Source organism: Macrosteles quadrilineatus, unplaced genomic scaffold, assembly GCF_028750875.1.
Source record: "Macrosteles quadrilineatus isolate MER2022 unplaced genomic scaffold, UCM_ALF_1.0 Scaffold_1__1_contigs__length_201487025, whole genome shotgun sequence".
NCBI classification, from domain to species: domain Eukaryota; kingdom Metazoa; phylum Arthropoda; class Insecta; order Hemiptera; family Cicadellidae; genus Macrosteles; species Macrosteles quadrilineatus.
This window is the reverse complement of record NW_026542594.1, coordinates 174,187,687-174,213,779: the sequence shown is the minus strand read 5'-3', so window position 1 is coordinate 174,213,779 and position 26,093 is coordinate 174,187,687. Positions and strand designations below refer to the sequence as shown.

Genomic DNA, 26,093 nt, shown 5'->3' with positions numbered 1-26,093 from the left:
CGAGGCAGAAACGTCGGTGATAAATTGTGTTTTGTCCAATTTGACACTGTTCTCAACAGCCAGTACAGTAGATTTACAATAAGTGACTGTAAAACCCCATTCAGGAAGAACGGTGTGTTCTCATCTTTTGAACTCTGTTACTAATGCTTAACAAATGGAACTGGGTTCTGATTAATGAGATTTGGTTCTTTTGTAACCTAAATAAAGGAAACTGCAAGAGGTAAATATTTACAATATTTTTGATGATTGTGTTTATGGCAGTTGAGCACGAATCGTGCATTTTATAATCTGTAAAGCAAGCTTTGGTGAGTTTATTTTCAGATTTTGAGATACATATATAATTTAAAATTATAGGCCTATAGTAAAAGCTTATTTGAAAACGTACATACAACCGTTAAATAATATATTTTATTATAAATATGTTTAAGTTCATATCCTAACCATTGCATACCATATGCATTTGAATTTTCTTAATTTTGTCTAATTTTATACATATATATGTTAAATTAGGTAATAAAATGCAAAATGGCTAATTATTATCAACATACTTCACGTAAACAGGTGAAGAATTATTTTTTATTTCTGTGTAAACAGTTAAAGAAAATATTATAATATTGTGAAATAATTTCACGTTAAATGCACACAGAAATGTGTTCCCACTTTTAAGTTTTTAGGATGTGCTACTATGTAAAATCTTTCAATCTATATTGTGAAAATAAAATATATTTTTAGCTATCCTAGATTCGCTTGACTTGCTTTGCTTTATTTAGACTAAATGTATTTTGTAGGCACATAATATTCTGCCATAAAATACAAACTGTAGTGAATACATACAAAATTCATTTAGACGATACAGATATACATAGTTATACTATCAACTCATTTTTAGTTTCATTTAGTTAACCTGATTTTAAGCAATCCAGTAATTTAAGATTCTTTACTCAACTCTGTACTTAACTTTACGTGGGTGAATAACATGAAGTTCACATACACCTACGCCACCTACAAGAATCAAAAGTTTATAAATTCTGAGAAATTCAGTACTGCATATATACTTCTTGCAGAAACTTTTTAATAACTATACAAATAATTAAATAAATAGTAAAGTCTTACCTTAGCAATCCTTATTAATCCTTAATAATTCCTTAATAAGGATTGCTATATATAAGCTGGATTGATTATATAAGCAATCCAGAGGCTGAAATGATAGACAAATAATTAGTTTAACATTTAACTTTGATTATCGATATAGGTACATTTGTCAATATATTAATTTGATTTCGAAAAAACTATTGACCTTTAAATAATCTTTTAAATTATTCGCAGACAAATATACAAATACAAATACTACAAATCTGTGGTTTGCATCTAGTGGGCAAACATAAATGAAAATCCCGTTTATCAATGCCTTAAAACTATAAAACTAATTAACATTATAATATGATCTAAATATACAGCATTTATGAGATAAACATGATCTATATTTATAATATATAACTGAATTTAATCTATTCACCTAGGTTTACCCACGTAACTGAATATGAATTACTATATAGCAATCTGGCACATACTTTCTCCCATAAGATTTACAACAACCTTAAACATGATTAAGAGGGGAGTAACTATGATATTTTATAGGGGAAAATCTCAAAATTTGCAATACATTTTGAACTGTATTTGTTTCAGCAATGGGAGGGTTACACTATTTTGTTTAGAATTATAAGAACAATAAAACATTTATTTTAATCAAAACCGGGTTTTTTTTCTAAATTACGATTTTTTATATTTCAAGTTACAATAAATTTTTAACCGTAATTTTTACGGAAATGTGTTTCAAATTATTTTGTTCAGAATTTTAAGGAATATAACATACTTAATCATAATTAAAACCGTTCTGGCAATTTTCGAGGAAATCGGTTTTTTCATTTAATGTATAGGTTTTATGGGAAAATCTCTATTAAAAACTTAAAAATTCTAAAAAGGGTGGGAAAATTGGACTACAGGGGTGGTCTGTAGGTCTGTACATATCCACAAGGACACACACACACAGTCATCACTTCGAAAACCAATTTTTTGGGTTCAGGGGATATATCCACTCAAAACCTGAACTAGATTTTTTTTTACAAAAACAATACTTTCTCCAAAATAATAATATGGTTCCCCCTATGGAAAAAGGAAAAAAGAGAATTTAGAAAACATGCCGACATTCAGCATTAAATCGCAGAACTGACACTAAGTATAATTTGTTGAAGTTGTTCCAAGAGGGTTGGTCCTTTGATTTAATATGTTCGCGAACTTTGAATAATTTTGCAATATACAGTAGAGTTTATATTTCTTGTGATTCAAGAAAATGTATTAATAATTGAATTGTCATTCAAGAAATGTAAAAGTACTAGCACCAAGGGGAAAGTCATTTAATTATTTAAAATATTAAATTGTATTAAAAATATTTTCTACTTTGTACTCACATTGCGGCTGAAAATAAAATAGCATGGGACTGATTTTTATCATTTATACTTAAACAAAAAATACTGCAACATAAGAATGTTAAACATTATTGACCCAAAACGTAAACTTATTTCCAGTTAAAAGGCTAATAGCTTAGTAATAAGCAATATATTATGTTTTGTTACATTGTGTATAAATATTATTTATAACATAGCCCATTTACTTTTACTATAACAAAAATATACCATGTCGAATGTAACAAAACATACATTACTTATAACTAAAACCGGAAAACAGTTTTAGGTAATGGTACTTTAATGATATAGAATATCTATGTTACTTAAATATGCTAAAAATGAACACACATTGATAACCACGGTTGGAAGGTTTACAAGAATGTCTGCATTGTTTAGCAGACTGTTAACGTAAATTTCCTCTGGTAAAGGTGACATACATGTTGTTACATGGAGCTTGTATTTTGTACGTGCATGACATTCGTTCGTGATATTGAAGAAATTATATTTATATCAACTTATAGAGATACACACTAAAACAGATTAAGTAACAATAAATGTTGTTGATAAGTAGAGAGAAGTACTAGAAGAAATAGAGAAGACATATCTTCTTGGGCTGATCTTAGATGAGAAGATTAATTTCCATGACCACTTTCAATACGTCATCAATAGGGTAAGTTCAGGGATATTTGCCATCCGCACCCTTGCAAAGCTATCTAAGCCCGATGTCCTTCTTTCTGCTTATTACGGTCTCATCTTCCCTCATCTCGTGAACGCCTTGCCTATCTGGGGGTGTGAGAACAAAAGAACTCTGTTTTTATTCCGCCTTCAAAAGAGGGCAATCAGAGCCATCATTTCAATGAATAGACGTCAGACTTGTAAACCAGTTTTTCTATCATCCGAAATATTAATGTTCCCATGTCTCTACATCTACAAGACATTATCCTTTGTGCACCAAAACACTGGCAAGTTTAACACTCCAACAGACCATCATTATAGTTTGAGATCCACAAATACCCTCCCAGTTCCTAGACACCACACTTCCTTCTTTCAAAACCATCTCCGATATAATGCAATAAAAATGTTCAACCATCTTCCCTCTCACCTCAAAGCAGTATCAAACCATCTGAAATTTTAAAAAACCCTAAAATCTTTTCTTTTAAAAAAGCTTATTACAGCGTCCGTAAGTTCCTGGCTGACGGCTAAAAAACTATCAAACTTGTTTGATCATAGGTATGCTTAGTGTAAAAAAAGAACAGTTATTATTTCTTATTTAAGTCAAGAAACTGTATGTTTTGTTAAATGACATGACCAATGCATGTAATTGTTATTTTGGTTAAATAAATGACTTATTGACTTATAAGTAACAATTAATTAATAAGTAAATCGATTATTCTACGTTCCTCTCTTCACTTACAGAGTTGTGGTCTTTAATCTTATAATCATAAACTAAAAAAATAAATAGTTCATAGTGTGACATGTGACATTTATTCTGTCTTAAATCAGATGATGTAATATTTATTATTATTATTGTTTGTTGTGTTTTTGTTAGTTTTGGAGTTTTTATGGTGAGTTCTATTAAAAACCAGTGTTCAGTACCAATAAATAAAATATAATTTATGAAGCTTTATCATTGGTGGCAGCGGTAAAGGTAATATACAAACTTAAATAGAATAATGGACCTTTTAAAACCTCCGTCAGCTATTGATTTAAATAGCAACACATTAAATGAATGGACTAAGTTCAAGCAAAAATTTCTGTTGTACCTGGAAGCAACTGAAAAATCTAAAAAGTCGGGGAAAATCAAAGTTGCTTTACTGCTATGTTTAATGGGGGATGGTTGCCTAGACATTTTCAACACCTTTGAATTGGATGATGGGGAAAAAGACAATTTAGACACTGTAATTAAATGTTTTGACGAATACTTTGAGCCTAAAGTAAACACTGTTATTAATAGGTATACTTTCTTTAACCTCAGGCAAAAGTCCGACGAATCAGTTCAGTCATTTGTAACTAGTCTAAAAAATCAGGCAAAAAAATGTCAGTTCGGGGATCAGGAAGAAAGCCTTGTAAGAGATCTATTGATAATAGGGACTAAAGATGAAGCGTGTAAAGAAAGGTTGTTGATGACGAGTGATTTGAAACTTGATAAAGCAATTCACTACTGCACGGCTAGGGAGGAGAGTAAAAAACAAGTGCAACTAATGAAACTTGATTCACAACTTGACGAAACAACTAATGTAGGATCTAAAATTAATAACATTACTTTACCAAATTCGAGTAACATTACAAATAAAAGACAAGTTAAAGTCTGCTCTAAATGTTTAAAAACTCACAATTACAGAAATTGTCCTGCTTGGGGAAAGAAATGTATAAAATGCAAGAAATTTAATCACTTTGCAAACGCCTGTAAGGCCCAAAACATTCATAACATTGAATCTAATGAGGACATTGAACCTAATGAAGTGGGAATTAGTGGCGAGAGTCAGGACTTAAGTATTGAAACTATTGTTGTCAACACTGTAGACTCAAAACATAGTTGGTGTCAGAATATTACCGTAAATGGGGTTGACATATCTTTTAAGCTCGATACTGGCGCCGACGTCAATGTTATTCCGAGTAAGCTGCGACCCGACATGCTGAGGCAACTACAAGCTTCACACCAAGGAATTAATTCGTGCCAAAACAGAGCACAGATGGCTTGGTACTGGCCAGGAATGATGAGAGACATAAAAATCACAGTAGACCAATGTACAACATGCCAGGAATATCAAAGTTCAAACCCAAAAGAACCTCTTAAACCATATCCAGTGCCAGAAATCCCATGGGAAGAAATTGGAGTTGATTTCTTCAAAATTAACAATACCAATCACATGCTAGTGATTGACTATCATTCCAAATTTGTGGAAGTAAAGAAGATGAGTACAACAACAGCTGATTCAGTAACTGCAGGATTGACACAGATATTTAGATCTCATGGCCTGCCTAAGAAATTACACTCCGATAATGGCCCTCCGTTCGATAGCCACAAGTTTTCCACGTTCACAGAAAGGTATAAAATTGAGCATATAACTTCGTCTCCGTACTACCCAAAATCTAACGGGATGGTGGAGAGGGCTATACAAACTTTAAAGTCAATGCTGTCTAAAACGCTAAAGACCAAGGGAGATCCAAACCTGGCCATAATCGATTACAATAATACTCCTAAAGCTAATCTCAGAGCACCTGCTCAAATGCTAATGGGAAGACTACTAAAGACTGTTCTTCCTGCTACTAAAGATTCCATGAAACCACTCTTCCCTACCAATGAAACAGTTCTAAATTTGAAGCAAGCCCAAGAAAAACAAAAAACATATTATGACAGATCGGCTCATCTACTTCCAGAATTAAAGGAGGGCGAAGAAGTTTATGTCCAAAAGGGAACTCGAGAATGGGCAAAAGGAAAAGTTGTCAAGAAACACAAAAGCCCGAATTCCTATTTTGTACAAATGGACAGCGGAGCAGTTTTCAGAAGAAACCGGTGCCAACTGAGACAATTTAAAATGGAAAAGAAAAAAGATTGAAATTGAAAAAAAAAGGACATGTGACATGTGACATTTATTCTGTCTTAAATCAGATGATGTAATATTTATTATTATTATTGTTTGTTGTGTTTTTGTTAGTTTTGGAGTTTTTATGGTGAGTTCTATTAAAAACCAGTGTTCAGTACCAATAAATAAAATATAATTTATGAAGCTTTATCATTCATAGTTGTCATAGTTGTGGTATTATTTGAACAATAGGTACTAATAACTATTTTACAAACACTTTTATGGCACAACGAAGGGACAGTCAAAACCGATACTACAATAAGCATTGCTGGAAAACAAGAATTTTTTACGCGAAAAAAATAAGTGCTTTTAATTTTTCCTACAACAAGTTACTTCATAATTTTATGAAAATAAAACAATGAAAAAGACTCCTTGTAAAATCGTACTATTTGTTTAAGGCTACGAAATTACCTACCTGCCTTAAACATAATCACCCACATTTTCATTCAATAAATTTTCAAAGGCAAATCATGTGTTTACCCCAAATTGCTATGTAGGCTTTACGAAATTTTTTTGGACCGACTTAATTATAGTAAACAATGATATTTAACTAGTCCTAATATTCTCTTATTTTTCCTTTTTGCAAATAACTAAACATTTGCTTCTGTATAACACGTGCATTTTCGGTACGTTGTTCGATTAAATAATAAGTTTTAGAAGGGTATTAATTTAATATACAGGTTTGCTATGAAGGAGTGTTTTAATAATATGACCAAGAAGGAGCTTTTGTAAGTAAACGAAATACCAAAGCTATTGAATAACTAATACAAGTAGTGACGACGGACGTTTGAGTTTAACATTGCTGGTTTTGAAAACGAGTGATTTGGTTACGAACAGTTCAATTAATTGGTTAATTACCGAGTTATTATATTGATTGGAAATTATGACGAATACATTTTTTTTTTTATTTATACGTCTTGAAAACATGTTACTAGGCAGAAAATTAATTAAAATAAAGACTTACAGTCGAATATTATAAAATCTATATATTTCTTTTATATTATGCAAAGTATTCCAGAGACCTAATGGGTTTCTCATTTCATTATCATATTATTAAAACAATTTTAAAATATCATATCATGTTAACATAGTATAATATATATAAACAATCTTTGAAAAAATAAGTTTTTCTTTTCTGAGTTCGTTTGGCTCTTCTACCCGACCGATTTTCATGATTGAGGTCTCAATCTGAAGGTATGAACGCAAAGATTTGCCATCAAGCATCAGCATATTAACATACTGTATTTCTCGACCAAAAAACATTATTTGACTCTTTTTAGAACTCTTACTTCAATTTAAGATGTATTTTACCAGTTATATAATTATATAATCCTATATATTTTAATCTAAGATCCTTCAGTGAAATGCCGGCTTTCATTATTTAAGCTATTGGTTTTTCAAATCGGACGAGTTTCAAGCAAATACAAGGTGAACAGCAAACATAAACATTTTTTTATAAGGTATTTCTATGATTAAAAATCAATAACTCTAGTATTTTGTTCAGGTTTTTTTTAAATATATTTTAGACTCAAAATAATCAATAAATTATAGGCTTTAATTTGAGATATTGATCATTTAAATCAGTTAAGCTCAAGATACTGTTTTACTCAATCAAAAATCATGAATTTGATTATTTCTCGGATACTATATTTATTTTAATACTGCGGATCAGCATGGGTCCTCTAGTAAAAATAACATTGTAAAAGCGTTTAATAGTAGGCCTATTAGAATGAAATATGAAAGGAAGAAAGGTATCTCAGCTAAATGTGATTGAAAAGTAGCATTTGCGTATAAAAGGGATGTTTTAAACATCAGACGTAAAAGTCTTTACTGCCTTCAAGGACTCAAAGACGTAGATTTTGCAAAATGAAAACTAATGAATGATTCATAGTCCATGAATGTCAAGTGTTGAATTGTATTATCAGCATAGCACAGAGTTTATAACGCCAAGAGTGTCTTTAGTAAATACACTTATTTATTATTTATGTACCTTCTGGTAAATGAATTCAAGAAAATTTTATCAATCATTTTAAATGATTTCTCCGTTAAATTCTTTATTCCCTTCGCAATTCAACACATAATTATGTAAATTGTTACATATTTTATTTTGTAAACATAAGTAGTTTCTACTGGCTAAGAAAACCTTATTGAACTCCCTTGACGATTATAGACTACTATTAAAACTATGTTGGGATGACTAAGCTAAAGAATACTTCCGATATACAGTACCCTGATAAGTCCTCAGTCAACATGCACTTTTTCCTAAAAACGTTTTGACCACATCAATTTTAAAAATATATTTATTTGTGGGTAGGCTATTAAGGTTGTTAGGTAAATATATTACATTTATGTAAACATTTCTGATTGCTTATATGAAGAGATGTATTTGTTTTTGTTTTACATTGACTAATGTAGAATAATATGATAATGCGATGGACAATAGCCTACAGGTAGGGAAATGCTTGACCACAAAAATCTATAATTTACGCTTGAGGCCTATATTGGCCTGTTTACATAGAGTATTCCTTGTTCTTCTCATTATGGTCATTATAAATATATATGCTTTATAGTAAGTGTAGGAGAAATATGATGTATAACGCAAGTGCAACGTGCTTTTGCTGTACTCGAAAAAACATTCTACTCTTGCCTGCGGCTAGTACGTAAACATTTTTTTTTTCATTTACAGGAAAGTGTAACTTTGCACACTAGTTACACAAATTACTATTTCGGTTTGCCGCAGCAAAATCCGGGTTTGAATAAAACTTATTCTCCATAAGAATAACATGGAAATTCTAATTCACAATTCTTTGGAATTCTCTTCGTAACCATTAGGTAAATAATAACGCTTCAATATACTAAATTATTTGTTTATTATGATATACAAAATGCCAATAAATTACAATAGAGTTATTATAAATCTACATTTGCATATGTTGTAAAATATACATTTTAAAACGTGCTACTTTAAAATGGATCGTTTTAGATTCTACTAGTAATCAATTTTACTTTAAAAAGATCAGTTAATAGTAAACTCTATATAAATATAATATATTTTTTAATATAGGTTTTTATACGATATTTACTCTAGAATATATTAATTTTGACATGTTGCAGTTTTATTTATTCAGGCTTACAACGGAATCCTGATTCCAACCTCATTAAACATCAGCCAGTTCCATTTGTCAAGCATTAGTCACAGTCCAGCAGACAAACATTGCTCTAATTGAAATTCCCAGTGAAACTCACTTGTCAGGCTTATATCACTGGACTTCTTTAGAAGACTTTCAACAGAAATAAGTGACTAATTGTTTGGCTAGCTGTGTAAAAGAAACTATAGGTTGATGTGACATGCATTTTGTTTGTATTTTTACCAATATTTTAATTTCTGACGGTTTATAAAACTATTACTAAAATTTAACTTAATAATGGAAGAAAAATAAAGTAGATTTAAAAAATGTGTTTCCATTTTGGAATACAGTAATTTAACCTACAAGCATTTTTAACAGACAAAGATTGATTCATGGATCTTTTTCCCTCACAGCTGGTTTTTTTAGTTTGTTTCCAAAGTTTTATCAGTGAATGCAGGCCTGTGAATTGATTTTCAAATTTATTGATTACCTATTGTAGCTTTGTATTCTCTCAGTTATAATGGTTTGAATATTTTTGTTTATATTACTTTGTAGAAGATATCATATATTTCATTGCAGCATTAGGTTTATATTAACGAGTTTGCAGTCGAATAAAACGTTTTATGAATAAACTTCGTCATGCTTTTAAGAATAATCTATTTGAAGGTTATTTCATTAAGTAAGTAAATAACCATTATAGATTAAAATTTAATTTACGGTTCTATCAAGTAATCATTGGTAAAAATAGATATATTCCACAAATAGCAAATGTTAATATCCTTTGTTTAGGTTAAATATTTACATCAAAAGAAAAAAAAACTACATATAATTAATTAAAAAAGTAAAAAGCAGTTCCTATGTAAACAAATATTTCCACCACAGTAAAACTGCAGAAAGTTCTCATTTACCTGATTGGATTTCTATTCAAATATTTCCTTAATTTTATCAGATTTATTCACTGTTTAAATTTAATGAGTACCTAGGTTTGCTGCTACACGGAAGGTAATGAAGTGTGTTTTAGTACAATATTGATAGTTAGCTATTAAACGAATAAATACGCTAAATATTATCAAACTACTGTACATCTATAAATAAGGAAAATACAACAGCGTACTTACGTTCCCATAACGTGAGCATTTTAAAACTATTCTCTGTAACCATTTTGGCGTGGAAAACCGTTTTTATATACTAAATTATAACTTGTTTAATCTTTATAAAATGGTTAAGAAACAAATTGCAAAGTTGGATGTGTTTAATGTCAAAAATGGTAATATCCTATTTTTACCCTATAAACCCTCTTCCCATATTCCGATCAGAATGATTTTTAAACTAAACCCCAACGGTAAATCCTTACAGTCACGTGTAAAATTTCCGATACATAATAACTTACTGTGTTAATCAGCTGATAGAGTATACATACTTTAATTCTAAACGCGTACGTCTTGGATGTTTCCTCAAATAACCGAGTTTATCTCCTATCAAGAAATTTTTAGTTTCATTACCAGTGTTTTTTTTCCTTTTTTTTAACTAAAATGACTTTGTTTACACGCTTCAGGGTGTCCACGCTTGCATGTCATATAAAAACAACATTAAAAACACCACCCTGTTAAACTTTCCAAACATGTATTTATTCTATGTCCATAAAAATTTACCCGTGCAATTTACTTATCTCTTTGATATGACGTCGTATATATTTTATTACAGTCCCTTTGGAAACCTTAAAGGAGCCTATCGTGTCAATAATCCAACGTAAAGACATTTTAAAAGAATATTACAGAATCTTTCACATTTAGTTACGATTTTCATAATAGGTTTCGCCTTTATTAGGCTATATTTCCATGATCAAAAGGAACCTTTTTAAATACTTTGTTTGTTATAAAATTTAATTTGTATGAATTACTATTCTAAACATTGCATATCATATTCATTTTAATTTTATGGACCAGACTTATTTTTAGTCATTAATACGATGAATTGTAAATAAAATGTAAAATGGCTAAATCATTGTCAAAATATTTTATGTAGTCATTGAAGGATTATTTTTTTATTTCTTTTTTAAGACCAAATAATTTAAAATGTTTAAATAATTTCGTAATTATTTTACACAAAACATGGTATAGATCGTTAAAATATAAAATCACTTTTAACTTTAAGTAGTAATCCTTATTTTAAGGAAACCAGTAATTTTAGATTCGTTTTGATACTCTACACTGATCTTTACGGGGCAAATAACTTGAAGTTCACACAGTACTACCGCACACAAAAGCAAATACATTTTGAACTGAGAAATTCATTAATTACATATTGATATTTTTGGAGATACAGTTTAAATAACAGTACAAATAATTGTTTTAACGTTTCCTTTAATTTATTATGTTAGGCATTTTTCAATATATTACTATGATATTTGAGACATTATTCACCTAAAAAAAGTCGTTGCAATTATTTTAAAGTAAAATATGTATGTGCAGCTGGTGTGTAAATTTAAGTTTTTTTACTGTAATTCAATGTATCAAACTATAAATTAACATTATTATCTGATCTTAATATACAGAATATACGGAATGAACATAATAGGCTACGTTACAAAATGTAATTAATTTGGAGTGGTTTTGCAATTTAACTGAATCGGAAAAAGGGAATTTGTGAAATCTACCGACATTCGGTTATATATCACATAACTGACACTAAGTATAGTTTGTTGAAAATTTTCCAAGAGGGTTGGTCCTTTAAATTAATATGTATCCGATCTTAGGATAATTTTACAATAAAGACTGAAAACTACGTTTCTTGTGATTTAGGGGAATTTTTAAGAAATGAAAAGTATCAGCATCATGAGAAAGGTCGTTTAAATATTTGAAAACTCACAGTGAATTAAGATATCAGATATTACATTTAGGTATTTGGTAATGATTTCTTACATTAATACTTTGAAAAACACCCATTAACGGTAAACAGATAATTAACTTTAGTTTATGAGTAATAAATATAAATTGTGTTACATTGTATGTACATATTTCTGAAATGTATCCCATTAATGTTACGTTTATAGCTAATACTTTATGACTAAAAAATCTGGCATGCTTTAATAATGTAGAATATCTATGTTATTTACATTTTTTTTTTTAATAACACACATTTCCGGTTACCACAGTTGGAAGGTTTACAAGAATGCATGCACTGTTCAGCAGACTGTTCACGTAAATTTCTTCTGGCAAAGGTGAGAGCTTGTATGTTGTACATGTAATTCAGACATTTTTGCCGTTAAAGTAATTATATTTGTATAAACCATTAGAGGTACAAAAATAAAATTCATTAAATATAAGTAATAATCTATTAATAAGATATACGATTATTTTACGTTCCTCACTTTACGTCAGAGTTATCGTAAACATAAAAGTACATAATTATGACTATTATTAACAAAATTAGTGCAGATAAATATTTGACAATTCACTTTTACAGAAATAAAGGCATTTTAAATGATATTAAAATATTAAAACATATATAACGTATTGCATAATTTATGGGAAGTACGTACATTTTATAATGTAATGGCTGTAACGTTAAATACGCGTTCGAACGTTTAAACTTGTTTATAAAATAACACATAATATTACAGTTAAGTATAGTATGACATCTTCTGGATTGTTCTTCAATACATATAAAGCTCTTTTAGCATGAGGGACATCGCGTTTTTTAATAATGGTTTAATTTACCTCTGTCAATATGGTCCTTGTGTAGTTTGTCACTACTGCAGTTTCGTGCTCGTGGAGCACATCTTCAGGTGAAGGTCACAAAAAGTTAAAACATTTTCCTCACGTGAAGGATGTCAATTTTTGAAAACACACCGAAAAAAACACATAACACACGAACGGTACGAAAAAACATTTGAACTTGGCCAATACATTAAAGACATTACACACGGGGTCCGGCGCCGGTAGAAGGCAAGTCATGACTGACGTGTGTTGTAGTCGGTAGCCCCTCCGTCCTCACTTCTCTTATCAGGACCTTTTCTTTGGTCTTGTTCTAGGATGTGAATGGCGGTATTATAAATAATGTTTGACTGGAATGAGAGTTGTTCGTTTAAAATATGGTTTGGATGTACTTTAGCTGCTCGGTAAATCTCAAATTCTTTGATGGTGTCTAAATTTGTTTGTATATCGGTATAACTATGGTTTGAATCAATGATATGGTTGGCAAAAGCTGATTTGGAGTTCTTTCTTGGTAAATGTTCCTTAAATCTAGTTGCAAAAGAGCGTGATGTTTGCCCAATATAAAAACTGGGGCAATCATTACATGTTATTTTATACACTCTAGTGTTGTTTAATTTGTCGCTATTGTCAGTTTGTCTTTCTTTTAAATTACTACTTTCAAATCACGTTTTTTGTATTACTAGATAAACAAGCTCAAGTCAACTTGCGTCCCGCAATACCACGTGGCTGAAAACCCAACGATAATCTGCTGGAATCGAACCCGGGCTATAATTTTATAACTTTATTAGAAAAGGTTCCCAAACAAAACCAACCGACATCTAAAGTAGCGTTTACCCCAAACTGTTACGTGGGCTTGATAAACCCTTTGTCAGTCATCAAATACCATTAGTTATTGAATAACTAATACAAGTTTTGATGACTGACATTTAAGTTTAACATTGCAGGGTTTGACATTGAGTGATTCGGTTGCAAACAATTCTATTAATGGGTTGATTACTGAGTTATCATATTGATTGGAAATTATGTTTTAATAATAAATAAATTAGGAATCTGCATATTTATAAGTCTTGAAAACATGTTACTTGGCATAAAATAAATTAATATATAGACTTACAGTCAAATATTATAAATCCTAAATATTTATTTATTCATACTATGCAATACAACGTATTCTAGAGACCTAATGGGGTTTACATTTGATTGTCATATTATTAGACTTATTTGAAATATCAAATTATGTTACCATAGTAGTTTTAATGAATATAAAAAATACAAATAAAAACTTTACAGCGTTATATTAGTATTAGACTGATTTATGAAAGCTAGAAAGGTAATCTCAGCTAAATGTGATTGAAAAGTAGCATTTGCGTATAAAAGGGATGTTTTAAACATCAGTCGTAAAAGTCTTTACTGCCTTCAAGGACTCAAAGAAGTAGATTTTGCAAAATGAAAACTAATGAATGATTCATAGGCCATGAATGTCAAGTGTTGAATTGTATTATCAGCATAGCACAGAGTTCATAACGCCTTGAGTGTCTTTAGTAAATACACTTAGTTTTTTTATCTTCTAGTATTTAAATTATGGAAACAGTCATTCGAAAGGATTTTTTCTAAGCTCTATAATCCCTTCAAAAGTGAACAAAACTTGATTTTGTAAGTGTTTACATGATTTTTTTTACATAAGTAGTGTTCATTGGCTAAGAAAAGCTTTTTGAATTCCCTTGACGATTGTATTATGAAAGTCATGTTGGAATGACTAAGCATTACTTCCATTGCACCATGTCTAACGACATTGTACACCTTTCCCCAAAATCTTTTGTAAAGTTTATTTATTGATGGTATTATATATTTGTTGTAAGGTAAATTCATAACGTTTATGTAAAATATCCTGATTACTTACTTATATGAAGATATATATTTGATTTTTGTGTTTTTACATTAATAATGTAGAATAATACTATAATTAGTTAGATGATACATTCTGAGGACCTCTTTACATTTCTTATTATTCTGCTCTTTATCTCAAGTAAGCATTATTAATTTTTTTTTTCATACTGCTGAAAAAATGGGCTGAATTATATACTTACGTCGTGGGTTAACTAGTTCTCTACCTTTATGGGATAAAAAGTATTCACCTAGGATTCGTAGTATCTTTCCGCTGGTTACTGATGAAAATAGTCCCCATCAACAAATATACCATTATAAGAATTTCTTTCAGTTTCTCACCATTATATACCGTTGATCTATCTTCAAAACCATCAAGGTCCTAATTTCTTGCGATAAACATGGAATGGAATTTACGTTTTGTGATCGATTTAGGATAAGAAATGGTTCAGTATGGCAAAGATTACTGTATATTTCATCATCCGAGCAAAAAAGTGACTTTTAAACCCTAACTTATATTCTGACTCATTCTTTGCCTAGGTCAAACTCAAATACAACTTGAACTTAAGCGGGATCGAATCACCTTAGCCCTTAACGAAAGCATAATATACTAATAGTAACTATACTATTTACTATGTCTTTAAAAAAATTCACAATACATCTTAGTGATATATTACATTTAAATCTTTATTGGTAAACTAGTTAAACCGTAATATACCCTTTTACGAAGAATCTACTATTAAAATTGTGTGTCTGTAACAATCTATTGCAGTAAAAAAAATCACATATGTTTATATGTACTGCTTTAACCTTTAAAGGTTTTAGAATAGATTTATCTTAATATAATGCCGTTTTTTTATTTCAATATCTTCACAATAATAGCCTTCCTTAAGGGAGAATAGATGGAAACTTAATGAATAAGATACTTCGAGTGAGTAATTTTGAATAAGAAGATGCCGATTCTGGTAAATTAGTTAGCAACACTCCGGAATTGAATAATTATTCCGTTTCAGTCACACCTCTATTTACAGTTTCCCGTAGACCTATTGACTTTCAAATTTCTAATTAAGTTTCTCTTCAGACTGGGTATATTTTTATTGTTATTATTGTTGAATATGTATTGCGGTAAAAAGTAAGGCAGCGTAGTTCTTTAATGTAGGTAAAAACAAAAGCTGGTTGTTTTTTAATTAACTTTTTTAATTTAAATGAGAACATGTTTGACCGTCTGCCCACCGAATAAAACCACTGAATAAAATTTACGGACATAAAGCGCATACCCCCCCAATGGAGGAATTACTTTTGTTTGGTATTCCCTTTTAAATTTTGTTATTTTTAGGGTAATTGAAGCAATTTAAGATTATATTAAATATGTTGAAAGCTAATTTCTCGGTTATGTATTAAAAGCAGAAAAGTAGATAAACATTTAAGGAAATACATGTTATTTTACGCCAGAACACTATTCGGTGAATTGAAGTATACAAGTATTAATTTTTACCTTGGCTCAAACATCCTGACATAGGAATATGTAAATCAAGTCATCGGATGATAAACTATGGGGAGTTTGAGGAAACGTCGGGCTGAATTTGATTAGGCAAAAAAGAAAAAAATACATATAAATTATATTGCATAATAATAGTTAAATATAGAAATAATAGGTTTAGCAAGCAGTTAGTCTAGTATTTCGTCCAGTACATCACAAAGAACACCGTTTGACTACGTTTTGTGAGTTTAAAATAAACAAGGGCCATGGTTATTGGTAAATAACGTGCTGTTGACCTAATTTATCTTAGCAAAAAGAATCCCCTAATATCATTAAATACTGAGGATGTCTGCTGAACGGGGCCTATATGACTTCATTTGTTTCTCGGGAAACTCTCCTATTAGAGTCTTTGTTGGAGATTTATTGCTATGGAAAGGCAAAGTTTCCAATAATTTGTCAGTATTGTTTATGTAATGAACCCAAGTGATATTGGTAGATAACTTTTTAATGTATTCATTTCTAAATTCAATTGTAAACTCATGGGGGAAAGGACGAAACGGTACACACATTCGAAATGCTGTATACCTGTGATGCTCAGAGCCGACAACTTTCTATTCATCTGATATTAAATAAAAAACATATTAAGGATTATACAGTATTTGTGAAAAGAACTATGGAAACTAAAGTACACTTGTTTCTGTACAGACATTACTTACGTTCTGTAAGATGGTTATCTAGAAGCTTGAATATTGGAAAACGGTGTCTAAGTATTACAAGAACGACAAATCTTTAATTAGATATTTACATTTTCTGATATTTCCATACTATTTAGAGTGTCCAAATTATTTTATTTTAATATTATTCCGTATTATTTATTATTTATTTTTATTTTATATTGGCTCGATAATAGTAGCCTATACTTATATTATTGATGGTAAAATAAGAGCAAAACTAATTTTAATGTATAAACAATATTTTGTTACTAAAAATAAAAACTGAAAAAGTGCCAATTATTATTTTAAACACTGTAAAATTAATTCTTAGCTTAATGAACTTAACAAGTAATCAAGGGAAAGAAGATTATTAAAGTGGTGAAAAATTACAAATTGTAGGAAAACAGCTGTTGAGAACAATGAAGTGACGTTTAAGTGTTTAATTAGTTTCTTAAAACGTTTTGCCTCAATTAAGTTTTAGTATAATGTTTTTAAGTCTTCAATTTGAAATTTACTTATAATTTACCATCCTATGATTGTGCAGATAAGGATCATCTTCAAATGGTCCAAAATCGTTTGGTCCAACGTTTGTATTGCCGTTCGTTTGGTCCAAAATCATTTGGTCCAACAGTTAAAAACTCGTTCGTTTGGTCCAAAATCGTTTTATCCAACACTTTAATACGAGTTCGTTTAGTCCAACAGTATAAACTATTGCGTCCCTCACATTGAAGGCGTTAAAATATCAGCCGTCGTATACAATAATAATAATACTCTACAATTTTTTCTTTAAACATGCCGACTTTCTATGTTTTATTTATTCATTTATTAATCACTATTAATACACTATTATAAAAATACATACCTCCTCTATTATATATATATAGATAAAGTTAATCGTTAAGATAACACCATTGACAATAAGCCACAACAAATATAAACTCTTTTCTTTTCAATAATTTATCCTTGGTTCTCATGGGGAGTAAACCTAACATTTTGGGAAGTTTTACAAATAGGATATATCTTCAATGAGAAAGTAACTTTATATATTTGTATTATTAACTAAATGATTGTTACAAATGCCATGACAAAGACACAACAAACATAGATTGAATTTAATATATAGATAAATTAAATAAACCATCTGTTTAACATTAAATGCAAAGTCAATGTTTATCCACAAATCTAGGGAATTAAAACGCGTTGTTTTAAGATTGGCTGGGGATAAAAAGTAAACAGGGCACAAGCACATTATATATATTATATACAACTGTTGGACCAAACGATTTTGGACCAAATGAAATACTCCCGCAGATAATTAGGTAATGCATAAATACGGAATCAAATCGTACGTATAGATAATAAATAATTCTAAAAACTGTATTTCTATAGGTCACTCAATTTAGGAGTTATTACTTGACTAGTCGAACTGATTCGAAGATTTTTCCAACTAATGCTACTGTGTGATTTATGCTACACAAAATAATAAATGTACATAATATTATAATTGTTTCGACTCTTAAAAACATAGACTTTTTGTTAGACAGCATTATTTTTGATAGCACATTTACAAATGCCTATGTCAATATTTTATCCTATACGGGATTGAACCATCAACCTTAAGATTGAAGGTTTGGCCCTATATCCACTCTGCTTCCCAGACATTTATCGAACTATATACCCAGGTATATGGACTCTGGAGGTATATAACTTAAATTATGGACCTATAGACCTACCAGTCAGACATTATGATTTTTTTTTTTAAATCCCACCTTCACATCCATGGACTATGGGTTTGGTCCGAAACTGTTCTCATACATTACTTTAGATTTGTATTAAATCATGACGGCAATATCACATGGATAAAACTAGCGATTTGTAGGATTTTAACCCAGGACTTCAAGCTCCAAAGGCCCGCGCTCTACTAGTATAACATTTCACACACCACTATCCTGATAATCATACTACTTCACTAAAAATGAGAGCAAATAGTCAAACAGCTAAATACGATAAGAAATGGTTAAAATATTTCCGTCTAATAACTATTAACGTACCAACAAAAGTGTTTGTTAAATGTGTAAATAATATATCCAAGTGTCAAAATTAAACATCAAACTACTTTTTCTGATTCTCTCCCCCCCAGGGACGTAATGTAATTCCAGAATTTCCAACCCAGTGACTTCATCTTCTAACTGGAGATATTTGTATGACATCTGTCAAATGATGTAAGACCAAGTGAGAAATTTTACCAACTGAGATGATTAGTTGTTCAATTCTCTTCCCTTCTGTTGAGCTCAAATAAATAGGAATAATAATTTCGCAACAGTAGTTTAAATAATATGTCATTTAAACGCATAGAGGTTTATTTCATCGAGAAAAAGACCGTGAAACAGTAAACAGACTATATGAATCCAATAGCTTCTAATATAAACATTAAAACCTTTCAAGCCTTTATGCAAAGTAATTTATATGGAAATAACCTAAACTCATCTAGCCAACCATTGACTACTACAAATAGAACTGAACAATTAGTGGCTTGTGGTTGTAGGTATTTGTATTACCGTATTACATTATTACACATATTCTGACAATTAGTGGTAACCGTTCTGACACATAATGGGCAATTTCCATTTCCTACATAATTTATATGAATCCACAGTTTAAGGTGAGATCCAGGTAATCAATTACAGTAATATGTATGGCTCATATCTAATAAGTTTTCCTTAAAGATAGTTATGTAAGTTTGGTAAACTTCGAGCCTGAAACTCCAGGTCAGTAACCTTACACTTAAGCAGTAACTAGCCATGTTCTATTGATGAAGGTAACATTCTGTTTTTGAACGACATATTTTTAGGCGAGGTGTTAGTATTCACGTAGATTATTGTGGGCTTCACTCACCTTTATTTTTGGCTGTGATGTCCGGGACTCGTCAAAACACACATAAACACAAATATATAAAACACTAAATCGTCCACGGCATCAAAAGTCCGACGTTTCGCGGAACTCAAAAACACGTTCCGCTTCTTCAGGGTAGAAATATACTATTTTTAACCCACACGGGGGTCGAACGCCTAACTACGACTGATTTTGTTTTTTTATATATGTGTGTTTATGTGTGTTTTGACGAGTCCCGGACATCACAGACGAAAATAAAGGTGAGTTAAGCCCACCATAATCTACGTGAAGGTAACATTGTCAAAAATAAGCAAACTTGTTATTATGTAATTCATAGTTTGGTTCTGGTTTAGTAATTATTCCCTAGTTATTTTCAAAATGTTTCATATACACATTTTTTAAACAATTTTTAATACACCTTTTACCATAAGTGTAAATGTAACAAAATATAATTTTTAAATAAAAATCGTATTATTTTAGAAATGTTATCCAACGTTTGCATAATTTAAATATAGGTATGAGAAAACTTACTCTATGAATGTACAATAATTTAGCATTGAAAACATTACTGTAGTTGTATTATACAATAATTTTATTTTACTTATTGCCTTAAATGCGTTCAACTCTGTAAAAAGATTTCCATCAAGTAAATCTCATATCTGTTTAAGAAGTAATTTGCACTTTAATACAACAACATTATCTGCTGTTGACGTAGCCTTATCTGTCAGGATCGATGTAAAAGTTAAATTGAGTTTTGTAATCACAAGTTTGCTTTGAGCTTGAGAAGCTAGAAAGCCAAAACTCCGTTAATTGGTTTGATGATGAGTCAAAACGTGAGTTTCCAGTAAGTGGCAGATTTGTATATCTGCTGTTGTCATTGGTTCAGAAATTAGTGAAAATAGAACAAAACCTGCTCGTTATAAAACAAACAAGAAAACTGTAAATTATAGGATACCTCAAAAACAGATTTCAGAGAACATATCTATATGTAAATATAAACATAAACTTGTAAGTTATAATTGTGCAGATCAAGCCAAGCTCCTAGAGATCGCTCCTTTTACAAACAATGTAATTTAAGCACTCAATAACGGCTGAACATATTGAGGCCTAACTTACCAGGGGGTTATTTCAACAACTATTGAACGTGTTACTAAACAGGCCAATTTCAATTTTATGATAGTATTTATCTTATAATACAATATCTTAATACAGTACAATCATGATATACAGGCATATAGCTTGGTGTAGATTCAATGGTCACACAATATCACTCTTGAGGGCTGTCCGTGAATGAAGTCTGAAGTGAGCTTATTTCCTAATCAAATGAGTTAGTTCAAACCCGAGGCTTAAGTCAGGTGCTTACTACATCCAACACTATTCTAGTTGGTTCCAACCTTTTAGGATTATTAGTCTGGTCATAGTTATTAAAACACTTCGTTAAAGAAAATTGACGCTGTCACCAAGAATTAATCGCAATCTGTGATTACATTTCTGGGGTTTCAGTCAACCAATATTGACATCCATCACCAGTTGGCGAATTTAGTAATGCTTTTGGGAGTGATAAATTTTGCAAGATCTGGGGGGAAGTTAGGAGGTGGTCTAAAACATTTGCACGATATTTTCTTTGGTGTAGGTCAAGTGCTGCTATTCTCCAGACACATTTTTCCAAGGGGAATTTTTTATGCAGATCATGGTGTGAAAAAAGGAGATTTCGATATAGAGAGGACGGCTCTATAAGAATATCAAGGACTACTCAGCCCTGAAACACCCCAATCAAGGTTTCCTTGAATACAACCACTGTCACGATGGAAACTGCAACACCCGATGCCAACCCAAATGTGGAAATAGATACAGGTTTCTACGTACTCCTCAAGCCACTAGTGCACATTTGTTACGTCGAATGACTGCTCTGCAATGCAGTAACGTAAACTGTCAACTGGCAAAAGTTATCACTTGGGATTACCCCCTCCTTACAGAAACATAACCAAAGAGCACAATTCATACTTGGCCGGAGCGTCAATTTTCATTCAAAATGTGTTTTGATACTTTGGCCAAAGATGTGGAGATGGGAACCAGCTAGAATATAGGCAAATGAAGTAGGAAAAAGGACTTTTGTCTGAGATGCAAACTAGCTTCCTTAGTTGGGACATATAGACCTCAATTTATCTACAAACCTCATATGAACCCTGAATGTCCTGTTTGACAAACACTGTTTGGTGGGATGTATCTTGAGAAAGAACATTCGTGTTCTACGTAAATCGTATACAAATTATATTAAACTTTCATTTTTGGCAGTGAATAGATCAGAACATTTGCAAAGCTATGTCATTGATAGAGGGTTTTGATAATACCAGGACCTAACTAAAATGCTAACAAATAAAATTAGAAAACTGTGTAGAAGACGATTATTTACAAATACATTATTACATTTACTCAAAACCATCCACTCAAGGTATTAGTTCTCATTTTAATGAATGTTTATATCAAACAGATAAACATTCTGTTTGATATAACAACATTGCAAACAAAAATGCAAACAATGTCAAATATAATTGATTAGGAATGCTAATTGATAAAAAATCATTTGCAAAAAACAGCTATGTTATCACCATACTAAAACATATGAATTCAAAAGGAATACACTGTTATAATAGTAACATTATATAGCATTATCAAAAATTACCTAAATATATTTTCAGCACGTACTGTAAAACCGATTTGTTTCCATAATGATTTGATGTGGGTTCAATTGATGAATTATTGGAGTTTCAGCTTAGCCACAAATATTCCCATCTGATATAAAGATTATTAGTAGATCGACCAGATAGCACACGTCAGATATGTTTATGAAGTGTTAATCTCTCTCAACAATTATGTGTGTTTTGAAATAATTAGTGTAACATGAAATATATTTTAGTTATTATTTTGGCATCCATGTGTGAGCTTGGAATACATTCTTTGAACAAGGTAATTGTATTGATGAGTTATTTACGTTATGTGTTAAGTGGTTTATAATATTTTATCACAGTTTTGTACTTTTCAGTAGCAAAGTTTTACGAGTAAAGTATGAGAAAAAAATTACAAATGTTTGATACACTTATATTTATGGTTCCATTAGTTGTTAAGCTATTCTTTGACGCGTTCACTGTAATTGCCTTTGAAAATTCTTCTTAAGTATTAAAACGAGTCGCTAACATTTTAATTTATGTATGTCAAATTTTGTAACGCATTTTAAATTGTATGTAATGACTAATATTCAATTAAAGAATTTGCCTTGAATTTGTCTTATTAGCTACACTCTAGAAAATATAATAATTAAATCTAATAAGCAATGTTTGACGATATTTCATATTTAAATTAGGTTATATAAATTATTACTTAAATTGCATCATAATTTTCTAGTAAAAGTTTTTTCTGACATCTTCAGAATTGATATTATTATTCGAGATAATAAATAACCTATGTTCTACAGGATCAACACGCTAAACACAAACTTCCAATGGATACCACAAACTTTGACGAATTGGCCAATTCTAAGACATTTATTGACAAAACTCTGATGATAAAAGAAGTTTTCAAGTCACCTCATCACACAAACTTAATTTTAGCTCCAAGAAAGTTTGGTAAAACCAGTAATATGAACATGATCAAGCGGTTTTGTGAAATAGAAGTTGACGAGAATGGTAATTCTATAGATAAAACACTGGCCTCAAGCTATAACCTGTTTAAGAGCAAAAACTTAAAAATATTCAGAGATGAAGCATTTGTAAAAGATCATTTTTCTTCGTATGCAGTCCTGCATCTAGACTACAGCACTCTTCAGAACATTGACTCGTACGATCAGCTGATGGAGATGCTCATAGTTTTAATAAGCAAGACATATTCAGAGCACAAATACCTGTTGAACAATGAATCGCTGTGGGATGGATTTGAAAAGGGACTTTTCCAGAGCTACGTAAGTGCTCAAGAAAACCACAAAGATCACAACACTCACATTCTCACAAGTTTGAAATGGCTTTGTGAAATATTACATAAACACTTTGGGAAAAAGGTTCTCGTGCTTATTGACGAATTTGACGCCTATGTGTACAGTGCGATATTCAATGATAGCAAGGGGATTGATAAGATAATGAAGTTGATGATTGAAATTGATGGATATTTGTTAAAACCTAATGATCACATAACTAAAGTCCTACTTACAGGGACATTGAAAATTTTTAGAGAGGACATGGATGAGGATATACGGACTTATCATTTCTTAGAGAACCATCCTTTTAGTCCATACTACGGTGTAACCAGAAATGACTTAGACAACGTACTGTCCAAACTAGTTGGCAACTGTGGTGAGAAATATAAACTTCTAAATTTCATAATGAGCTATTACGGAAACTACAAGATCTACAGTGAAGACGATACAGTCACAGAGATCTTTAATATGTGGCCTGCAATAAATTATGCTATTACTGGAGCACAGCCGGTTGATTATTTTGTGGGAGAACACCTGCTGCCTGGGTTCAAAAAAATATTCAGAGCTCAGCAAATCAAAGAAGAACTTCAAGCGCTTATCTTAGGAGAAGCAAGACCTGTTGAACGGTTTGCTGCCTTTAAAGAAGATGACATCCGCACACTTAACTACATCACGAAATCATACATTTGTCCCCCTTCGGGTGATAAGGTGTTTCTAAGGCTGCTCTACAGTTTTGGATATTTGACTCAAGTAAAGAATGACGAAGGGATGCTGCTAGAAGAGTTTAGAGTTCCAAACAATGAAACGGAAAGTGAGTTGATGAGGTATACTCCGGTGTGAACAAATAACTGTATTGAGCTACATTGGACCTTGGGTACTGTGATATTAGGAGGATAAAACTAATTGTAATATCATTAATTTTATATCTTATATGATACTGAAAACGAGATTTAAAAAACACAAGGCTTTCAATCTCTTAATAAAAAAATAAGCTTAGTAAAAAAGAAAAATAGAAGATTCATAACACTTTTAATATTATAACACTTTATGATATTAAATTGAATTTAATTTAAACAAATCCTAAATAAAAAATTCCTATAACAAATCATAATTTGTATCTAACGTATCATTACTTTCAAAAATCAAATTGTAATAGCCCTACTTGAATTTTAAATTAGTAAAGTAAACATGGCAAGCCCATGAAAAATGTAAAATAAGTTAATATTCACTTCAGAAAAGCATATGTAACGATTTGATTAGTGGTTAAAGGGAAGGACACGGTCGAATTATCTTCAATATTTGAAGTATTTGGATAATCATTCCTGAAACTATTTTAATGGTCTATCATACAACATGAAACTGTTGTTGGATCTTGCACAAGAGCACATCTGAAGGTTTAAACGTGTCATGGTGGAAGAAAAGTTTCAATACGGTTAAATATTTCAAAAAGATCTAAAGATAGAGCTTTAAAACTTGGTACACAGTTACTGGTCATTACTATCATTTTATCATATGACTCAGTGATACACTAGGGGTCAGAAGAAAATGTTATCATAGGTTGACATCAAGTTAAAGGTCTTTACTAGTAGAATACAATGCCGAGAACTTAAACTAAAACGGCAAACCGAGTCAAAAATTGCAGCCGTTCAAATATTTCTTGCATCTGCTATTTTGAATCTTTGAACGGCTGCCATTTTTTTTACTCAGTAGTTGTTTTGAATTAAAAATTGTGTCTTTATATTCTAGTAATGTCCAATATAAAATAGGTTACGTACCTTTACGTCGTCAATCCTAGGTTAGTCTTTTTAGCGACTAGTTTCGAAACTGACGTTTCATTTTCAAGCCTTGTCAAACATAAAATTACTTGAACATAATGTCGTCGTCAAAGTACACAAATATAACATTTAACACGCACAAATACATTAATATACAGAAAGACGCGCGGCCGGCCATTACACGCACGACGGACACGACTCAAATGAGTTGAGACTTGAGTTGAGTCGTGTCCGTCGTGCGTGTAATGGCCGGCCGCGCGTCTTTCTGTATATTAATGTATTTGTGCGTGTTAAATGTTATATTTGTGTACTTTGACGACGACATTATGTTCAAGTAATTTTATGTTTGACAAGGCTTGAAAATGAAACGTCAGTTTCGAAACTAGTCGCTAAAAAGACTAACCTAGGATTGACGACGTAAAGGTACGTAACCTATTTTATATTGTCTAAAATCAATCCTGGAGGCAATGCTGAATAAAATAGTAA

At 30.9% G+C, this 26,093-nt stretch overlaps 1 protein-coding gene across 1 annotated transcript; it reads left to right on the top strand.

The window, feature by feature from the left end:
* Nucleotides 1–22,693: 22,693 nt before the first annotated feature.
* Nucleotides 22,694–24,785, top strand: LOC128983217 (uncharacterized). Its single transcript, XM_054402431.1, has 2 exons — nt 22,694–22,832; nt 23,338–24,785. The coding sequence occupies exons 1-2, from the start codon at nt 22,767–22,769 to the stop codon at nt 24,670–24,672; spliced, it is 1,401 nt and encodes a 466-aa protein (XP_054258406.1). The 5' UTR covers nt 22,694–22,766; the 3' UTR covers nt 24,673–24,785.
* The last annotated feature ends 1,308 nt before the right edge of the window (nt 24,786–26,093 follow it).